The sequence below is a fragment of the Gekko japonicus genome, unplaced genomic scaffold (assembly GCF_001447785.1).
Source record: "Gekko japonicus isolate JY-2015 unplaced genomic scaffold, Gekko_japonicus_V1.1 scaffold1326, whole genome shotgun sequence".
Taxonomy (NCBI): domain Eukaryota; kingdom Metazoa; phylum Chordata; class Lepidosauria; order Squamata; family Gekkonidae; genus Gekko; species Gekko japonicus.
In genome coordinates, this window is record NW_015176012.1 from 9,303 (window position 1) to 18,756 (window position 9,454).

The following is a 9,454-nucleotide window of genomic DNA, read 5'->3' on the forward strand; positions in this document are numbered from 1 at the left end:
AATGAGAAGGGAGCACTCACTGGAGAAGACCCTGATGCTGGGAAAGACTGAAGGTAAAAGAAGAAGGGGACGGCAAAGGATGAGATGGTTAGACAGTGTTATCAATGCAACGAACATGAAATTGAGCAGACTCCAGAGGATGGTGGAAGACAAGAGGGCCTGGCGTGATGTGGTCCATGGGGTCACGAAGAGTCTGACTCAACTGTACGACTGAACAACAACAACAGCAACAAGGAGAGGCTGTAACCCACTAACAGCAGTGATAGGTCAGATTTAACTTCAGGAGCCAGTGGCACTGTAATTCTGGATGCCATATTCTTGGGAAGATTGTTGGGAAGATTGTTGTTTGTATGGCTCTAAGCATCCTGAAAACATCCATCTGATCTGATTCTGCAAGGCAGTTTCCTATGTCACAACTTTCTCTTCTCTTCTCCAGGGAAGCATACTCCTCATTCCTGTTTTCCTATTACCCTTTCTTGTTTGTTTCTAAGAGAGAGGCCACCTTAGAGGAATATTCCAGTTAAACGTTTATTTTGCTGTACTCAGACTCTGTTTTAGATTGATTGTTATTCGCTAAAACAATCTCCCAAGCCTGTTAATTTGTTCATTCACTTTAGCCGTGAATCTGTCAAGGGAGGGAGGAGTTTACTCCTGTCCAAAATATACCATGGAGACAGGCCGGTGATTGGTTGGAGGTTATGGCCTGCTTTTTCTGTAAAGTATAGCTTATTATGGGAGAAGACACCACTTTGCATTTCGTACTTTCCTCTAATTACCCCACCCATGTGCTGCGTTTAAGAGACTTCTTGTATGTTCTGAAATACCGTGCTTTAGCAGTAAGAACCAACCTCTCTGCTGTAAGAGTTGTGTAAGCAGTTAGCTAGTTTGGCTTTGTTATTTTTTATGCCTTTGCCACTGAATTGTATGTAATGTTTTAAAATCTTTAATTTCTTCCATGAAGTCTTTTTTTGCTTCATGATGTATGCTACGGGGAGTGTCCTGAACTAAACCCAGGTTAAGTTTGCTTACATTACCCCACTAAGGCAGGGTCAGTCTTGACATCTGTGACAATGGCTGGTGCTGCTGTGCTCATCCTCAGGCTGCCCCATCCCTGTTTTAGGTGACCTCTGTCTGGAAGTGTGCTCCCCATTCTGAGGACAGAGGCCCCCTGCCTGATCACTAACCTTCCCCTTTTGCCTCTCAAAGCCCAGCATTTTTCAGAAGCCCCCGGGAAGCCCGGCCTGCCTGTGCTCGCCACTTCCTCAGGTTCTCTCATTGGTTTGCACCTTGTCTCCCCTGACTCCCAGGCCCTGGAGCTGGATGGCAGCAATGAGAAAGGCCTCTTCCGGCGTGGTGAAGCCCAGCTGGCTGTCAATGACTTTGAGTTAGCCAGAGCAGATTTCCAGAAGGTGCTGCAGCTCTACCCAAGCAACAAGGCAGCGAAAGCACAGCTAGTGATCTGCCAGCAAAAAATACGTGAGCAGCATGAGAGAGAAAAGAAGATGTATGCCAACATGTTTCAGAGACTTGCAGATAAAGAAACCAAGGTAAGACGCCCAAGGGCTCACCAGAATCAGGCTTGCGTTTTGACCGCTGGGCAGAATTCTCACATGCCTTCATTCAGACTGATGGAAAATGAACTCACAGCAATTTTTCATCATTATTATTGTACCATCAAGTCGCAGCCAACTGACGGTGACCCTGCAGGGTATTCAAGGCAAGAGAAATTCAGAGGTGGCTTGTCATTGCCTGCTCGACTTTTAAGCCGTATCATTGCTGCCAGGCCTTGCACCTTTCGTTGGGTGTCTTGTTGCTGTCTGCTCTATTTGACCTGCATTCCCTGAATCTTAAGCTTTGAAACTTGCCTCCAGACACACAGACAGCATGATGGGAGGTAGGAAAGCCAGTCCTTCTCACCATGGGCTTTTATTTTTCCCCCCTGTAGCTGGAAGCTGACGCAGTCTGCAAGGAAGACCCCAACATGAAAGATGACAAACAGAATGGAGTTGATGACAAAACAGATGTCGATGTAGAAGCTTGAGGCCAAGATCCTCTTCCATTAGTTTTGTAAAACTAAAGAGTTTCCAGTACACTAGACCTTTATTTTTCTATCTGCTTGGACAAGGGGCAGAGACAGTGGCATCACTTTGTGTCTGTCTGTGTAGGAAATATTGTTGGCAGAACAGACCTGGTGTCATCTTAGGGACTTTTATTTATTCGTTTTTGCATTCTGACTCTGTGGGAGTTCTCTCAGGATCTCTCCCTCCTTGAGTCCATTTCCTTCTTACTAGTCCTTCTCTCTCGAGCTCGGGTTCCATCTCAGTCTGATCTCAATCCTGCTGCTTCAGTCTGTTCCCTTGACCTTTTTTTTAAAAAAAAAAAGTAGTGGGCTTATCGGTGCAAGAAAAAGTCATTGTACAGGAGACTTACGAACAAACAAAACCACTGTGTCCCTCCTCCTGCTCCAGCCTTGTTCTGTCTTGTTTCCTCTGTCAGTGCAGACCCTCTTCCTCCCATGGGCAAGTGTTTACCCTTCTTGTAATGCCTCCTCCTTTGCACATTGCTGAAGGCAAAGACTCTGAAGTCCAAAGCTTGAGCAATAAAGCACCCAAAAAATCCTGAAAAAAATTAGAGCAAGTGGCATGTTTGTTTGGGGAAATGTTGCTTTGCAATTCCTGGTTTACTTTCCAATCCATGGGCTTTGGGAAGCTGGCCCAGAAGGGAGCTAGGCTTAACCCTTGCCAGTGTGAACTGCTGTTACGTTGGAATGTGATGGAGCCAAGTCATGAACATTTCAGAACCGTAAGTAGATACTATAAAGAAGAAGAGATTGGGTTTATACCCTTCCCTTCCCCTCCCCACAACAGACACCCTGTGAGGTAGGTGGGGCTGAGAGAGCTCTGACTGAAATGGCTCTTTTTCAAGGATAGCTGTGCCAGAACCATGGCTTGCCCAAGGTCATCCAGCAGTTGCAAGTGGAGGACTGGGGAATCAAACCCAGTTCTCCCAGATTAGAGTCCGGGCAGTTAACCACTACACCAAACTGGCAACATTTTAAAAATGTTGGGGTGAATCACACAAAATTTCTACATGCACAACAGTCCTTGCAGAAACATTAAGATTACTCCACACTGTCAACTTCTGAAAAGTGAAAGTAGTTGTATCCCATCTGCACACGCAAGAGATAGCTTTTAGGTATTCTCATACAGTTTATTTCATTAAAAATTATACTGAAGTGTGTTGCTTGTGCACCCAGAATTGCACTAAGTACATTTTCCTTTCACCTCACACATCATTGGATCCAAGCTGTTTAATGGGTCACAGAACCCGGAAGTGCAATACATAAGGGTGTTTCTGAATTAATAAAAAGAGCTTGTACTAGGTTTTTGCTTCTGCACACACCATAGTGATGAGAAGTCCAAGATGGTAAAGTTCTTGGACATCATAACTTCTAAGATACAATATTAGCTTAGATTTCCATGAGAAGTGCTCATGATTGAGGCTGGGTATTGGATCCCATGAGTAATTTCCACATAGTGCAACTTCCTTACCTTTCACTGGAGATTAAAATGCTCCCTAAAATCCTGCTTGAGGCGGTGGAGGTCCTGCAGCAATGGGGGTGGGTGGGGGGAAATCACACACCCTGAAATGCACTCACTTGGATGGAAATGTTTTTGGACATAATACATACTGTAACCTTGTTTGGAGTTAGGGAAGTCGGCCTTCCCTACTGAGAAGGGAAGAACTTCATAACTTTGGCATTCTTTGCAGCAAACATCTGAAATGAACCTGAGTACTCATTAACCAAGCCTGCTGTTCCAAATATTCACACAAGCTATTTTATTTAAAAGGATAGTTGGAACATTGGGATTCATTGTGAGGCAACATAATATATATATAGTGATTAGCACTGGACTAGGAATTGGGAGATGCAAGTTTAAATCTCCACTCTGCCTTGGAGACTTGCTATGTGACTGACCCAGTCACCCTACTTCACAGGGTGGTTGTGAGGATAAAATAAAGGAGAGGTGGATGCTGTAAGCAGTTCTGGCTTCCCATTGGGAAGAAAGGTGAAAGGGTATACTTTGAGATTAAGCTGAAAGTAAATATACTGCTTCTCAGTTAAGAACATAAGAGATGCCAATGTTGGATCAGGCCAAAGGCCCATCCAGTCCAACACTCTGTATCACACAGTGGCCAGAAATACCAGTGCCATCAGGAGGTCCACCAGTGGGGCCAGGACACTAGGAGCCCTCCCACTGTTAACCCCCCTAAGCACCAAGATGACAGAGCATCACTTGCCCCAGAGCCCCTATCTATACCTTGTGGCTAATAGCCACAGAAGGACCTCTGCTCCATATGCTTATCTAATTCCCTTTTGAAGCTGTCCATGCTTGTAGCCGCCACCACTTCCTGTGGCAGTGAATTCCAAGTGTTAATCACTCTTTGGGTGAAGAAGTACTTCCTTTTATCTGTTCTAACCCGACCGATCAGCGATTTCATGGAGTGCCCACAAGTTCTTGTATTGCGAGAAAGGGAGAAAAGTACCTCTTTCTCTACCTGCTCTTTCCCATGCATAATCTTATAAACCTCAATCATGTCACCCCTCAGTCGTCGTTTCTCCATAAAAATTAAGACATAAGAATGTGCATGGTTTGAGCTGGAATTAGGAACTGTTCCTGAGTGCTAAATAGAAAGGCATTTAGCTTCATACAGTAATATTTCACTGTACCCTTGTAGGTTACCCTGCAAATGTTGGGGCACAGGAGCATGCTTTAGGCTTGCCCATGTTCATTGATGCATTGGAATGTTTGTGTGATCCTACGAATGTGTCAGGACCCACAGTCAAACAACTGAGCACACGCTTTCAAGAAGGTTATACTTTATTGTCAGTACTGTGGTTGCAGGAACATGTTCACTGTTAGGAATAGCTAGCATAGGACAAGCATATAGAGAGCATAGGACAAGCATATAGGGCATTTGAATGGTCCCACACACACACACCTGTGGGCCAATTGGCCTGTTTCCCGCGGGCGGGAATGAATAACAGACGATCCAACAGAGCCGAGGCTGAGAAGCGAAACTAGTCTCATGGATAATTAATGTGGAGACACTGCACGGGCCTGAATACAAGGTCAGAGATAACACGGGAAAAAGCAAGGCACCAACTAGTACACCGGTCAGGCAGGCGAACCTTAGGCTATAAAGAATATGGCAGCAGAGCTGACATTCTGCCTGTCCAAAGAACAATCTCCCGGTCAGCCCGGGAGACCTCCTGGTTTCCCCAGGAACTCATGGCGAAACTCCCGCAAGAGCTTAGGGGCTCTAATATCCCTTACTTCCACCCATTCTCGATGTTGGAGTCCAAAGTCCAACCATTCCACCAAATAATACAGTTTGCCACATTTAACTTTAGAGTCCAGGATTTTAGGCAATTCGAAATGTTCCTCGCCCTCCACCATGAGAGGAGGGGGTACCGGTTTTGTAGGACACTAGGGGCTTGGACCTGGATCCCTCTTCAGGAGGCTGAAGTGAAACACAGAATGGATATTTCGCAAATTCTTAGGGAGTTCTAGATCAACAGCAACATTATTGATTAGGTGTTTGACTTTAAATGGGCCAATGAACTTCCAGCCCAGTTTGCGTCTGGGTCTCAAAACCTTAATGTTCTTAATAGAGACATAAACAGAGTCACCAGGCTGCAGAGCCCAACCCTCCACCCTTTTCTTGTAGGCTGAGCCTTATAAGCCTCCTTAGCTGCCTCCAATGTTTTACACAACAAAGGCCAGAAGTCAGTAAATTGTTGACACCAACGTGCAGCATCCCCCGGGCCTAAGGTGTCGCTCTCGAGGATTGGCACAGGGGGGCTGTTGTAGCCATACAGTGCCTTGAAAGGGGACATCCCCGTAGAGGAGTGACAAGTGTTGTAGCAAAATTCAGCCAGAGGCAACAAGTCCACCCAATCGGCTTGTTGGTAATTGGTGAAGCAACGTAAATATTGTTCCAACGTTTGATTATGTTACTACAAAAGTTCGGTCTGCCCATCAGTCTCTGGGTGATAAGCACTACTCATGGCCCGTTCCACTCCCATGAGTTTCAAAAGTTCCCCCAAAACTTGGAAACAAATTGCGCCCCTCTGTCAGAGATAATCTTGCTCGGGAGTGTGTGAAGGCGAAACACGTGTTGCAAGAAAGCCTTTGTCAGAACCTTGGCAGTGGGCAAGGAGGCAAATGGGACAAAGTGAGACTTTAGAAAACAGGTCAACAATCACCCAAATGACAGTCATGGTTTTACGAGGGGGCAGGTCCGTAATAAAGTCCATAGAGATAACTTCCCATGGGCGACTTGGGAGTCGGGAGAGGTTTCAGCAGCCCCAGAGTTTTACCTGGCCGGGTTTTGCACATGACACAAGTCTGGCATGATTGAATAAACAAGGACAAGTCCTTGTGCATAAGTGGCCACCAAAACTGTCTTTGCAAGAGATGAAGGGATTTAACAAGCCCTGAGTGACCGGCTAATTTAGAGCCATGAACCACTGCCAGGACCTCCCCCTGCAACATTTTTGGAATGAACAGATTAGTGCCATGGTACCGGCAGCCATCTGCTTTCAGCACTAACCCCCCTTCCCGTTCCACCACCTGTTTGTCGTCATCCGAGAAGGCGGAGGCAAACCTGATGTTCCAGGCTGCCCCGCCCAATTGAACAGGAGGGGAGGGGGTGTGCCCGAACTGTTGATCGGGGGGGCTGCGTGACTGTGAGTCGTCACTGCCCCCCCCCCCCCGGTTTGGGGGCATGAACATAGAGTCCAATATCTCCTCCTGTTGGCTATCATGTTGCGGGAGGCGGGATAACTTATGAAATTCACACTTGGAGAGTTTAGAAAACAGTTTATGCTTGTGCAACATCCAGAGCACCTCCCTCACTAGCTTCACGTGCGAAGGTAAGTCGGGGGAATACAACAAGATATCATCTAAATAAACCAGGGCTCCTTTAAACAAATGCTTGTGCAACACCTTGTTAATCAAGTTCATAAAAACTCCTGGAGCCCCCTGGAGACCAAATGGCATCACTCTGTATTCGAACTGGCCAAGGGGAGTGTTAAAGGCAGTCTTGTGCTCATTCCCCTCCTTTATGCACACTCGGAAGTACGCATCCCGGAGGTCCAATTTGGAAAAGAATTTCCCTTTAGATGCCTCAGCCAACAGGTCTTTTATGAGTGGCATGGGGTAGGCATTTGTAGACGAAACAGCATACAAGCCCCGATAGTCTGTACACAACCGCAACCCCCCCCCCTCCTTTTTTCGGAACACCACAGGAGCTGCAAATGGGGTGGAAGCCGGTCTGATGAAACCCCGGGCCACTTTCTTGTCAATAAATTTACGCAGTTCATCCTTCTCAGCCAGACCCATTGCATAAATCCGTCCCTTAGGCAGCTTATGTCCAGGCAATAACTCAGTGCTACAGTCTGGGTGGGGGGATTTCATCTGCTTCCTCTTCCTCAAACACCCTAGCCAGGTCCCGGTATTCAGGGGGGATGGAAGCTAACTCTTCCTGTGCCAGGCAAACCCGAGGGGCTTCTGCTTCTGGTTTAGGGCCCCACTGTGGGTTCCAGGAGTGCATTCTGCACCTAGGAGAGATGAATTGCACCTTCCCCTCATCCCAAAGAATGTATGGATCATGACCGTGTAGCCAGGGGCTTCCCAACATTAGCAGGAACTGTGCTGTCGGGGTGATCACAAATGAGCGTTCTTCCCAGTGATCCCCCGCCCCCAATCGCAGTGGCACCGTCTCGAATTGGCAAGGTTCTTTCATTGTGGATCCATCCATTTGGGACGGATTAATAAGGTCCCTCCCGCACCCCAAGTCAATAAGCCCCCTTACTCTGATGTGGGTCCCCATGGTCGTATTTAGGAGAGTCACAGTCACAAAAAAGAAGGGAGGATAGCTGCTCACTACTTTTGATGCCTCCGGGATCGGGCCCTGCTGTTCCGTGCCACAGCAGGACCTGGCCTTTTCCTGCCAGCTTGGCGCACTCTTCCCCGCTGGTGTCGTCCTCGGCTTTGTCCAGAGCCGCCTGTAAAGCCTTAGCGAACTTCGGCTTGCCCGGCGGCTTCTTCGCGGGGGTCCCCATGAGTTGGCTATGACTTGCTAGCATTTTCCAATAGCACAGGGCAAGTGCGCTTTAATGCCCAGAACCATTTGGGATGGACCCACAGCTCAATATCGATAGGTTCAGCGCAGGCGCACTAAACCCATGGGTGTGAATGCACAGATGACCACTCGAAGATCATCAGTTACAGGTAAGCAACCTGTTTTCCTTGCTTCTAGATGAGATTGTTTACTTTGTAGATGGGCTGGAGCAAGGCAGCAGACTTCAAGCATAGCAACACTCATGAGCACTCACCCATCATGGAACAACATCCTGATGATATTCCCTTGCCAGCGGTAGGCGGAGCCAGCGGTGCATGGTGGACACTTAGTTTCTGTGCTCCCGACCCCTTCTCCCTTACTTCTACTTAAACTCGATACTCATCGCCTTCATGCCGAAAAAAAACAGTAGAAAAACTTCCGGGATTGCTGTAGATAAAACTCGAACAGAAAAGGAATCGGTACGTACCTTTTTTCCTACAATAATAATCCCCACCACGCCTCTGACTCCAGCCTCTCCAGTAGTACCTAAAATGGCGGCTGATTCTAATCCAATTAAGAATGACGACCCCATAACTCCACGGGATCTAAGTGAGCTAAAGCAAGACATTTTAAATTCGATGTCCACTATAGCGTTGAAGCTTCTGCAACCACTACAAAATTCGATCCAAGACATGGCAAAAGAAATAACGGAGACAGCCAAGGTGGCTGAAAACGCGACAGAAATGGTGCTGGCCCTCCAAGACGAAGACTAGGCTCAATAGAATTGCGGTGCTAGAAAATAAATGGTGTCAATATTCCCTTTCCAGCCATAGACAGAAGCAGCCAACCAAGGCACAGTGATGCTTGAAGTCCCCCTTCAGTGGGAGGCCTAGAGAAAAGAGTGGGCTGATGACCCGGTTAGCTCCCCTCCCCCAAGCTCACTTGGCAGAAGGGAAAGGGTTGCATTTGTTTTATTTCATTTGTATTCTACCAAGGGAGGAACGGGCAATGAGGTAAAGCTGGCATTTTGGCCAGCAACACGCTGTTGTGCAGTAAACAGAACCCACATCTCACACTGGAAAGCCCTCTGACCCGAAGACCCACTGTGAGTCCCATGCTGGTCATGAGTAGGCATGCAAATCAGCTCCCCTACAGCACCCAAGCTTTGAAGGAGGTCTAGAGCCAGGATTTTTTAATTGGGGGGGTGGGGGGCTTAAAATAAGTCAGGGGCACTCCCCCCCCCACACACACACACCAGGCCTTGGAGCACCCCATGGAAGCCCTCAGCCTCTCATGCAAGCCACGCAGGGAGAGGTATAGTGAA

The 9,454-nt window shown here is 47.4% G+C and overlaps 2 protein-coding genes across 2 annotated transcripts in view; both read left to right on the forward strand.

Annotated features, from left to right (window-relative positions):
- Positions 1–2,370, forward strand: part of FKBP4 (FK506 binding protein 4) — a gene marked incomplete at its 5' end in the record, with an annotated part of 9,105 nt that extends 6,735 nt beyond the window's left edge. The window contains 2 exons of the mRNA XM_015426536.1: positions 1,308–1,547; positions 1,946–2,370. Coding sequence (XP_015282022.1) covers positions 1,308–1,547; positions 1,946–2,041 — 336 coding nt within the window. The remainder of the gene's footprint in view (positions 1–1,307; positions 1,548–1,945) is intronic.
- Positions 2,371–8,822: 6,452 nt separating this feature from the next.
- The window catches only part of ITFG2 (integrin alpha FG-GAP repeat containing 2), a 39,791-nt gene continuing 39,159 nt past the window's right edge, over positions 8,823–9,454 (forward strand). The window contains exon 1 of the mRNA XM_015426537.1: positions 8,823–8,876. Within this exon, the coding sequence (XP_015282023.1) occupies positions 8,823–8,876 (54 nt within the window). The remainder of the gene's footprint in view (positions 8,877–9,454) is intronic.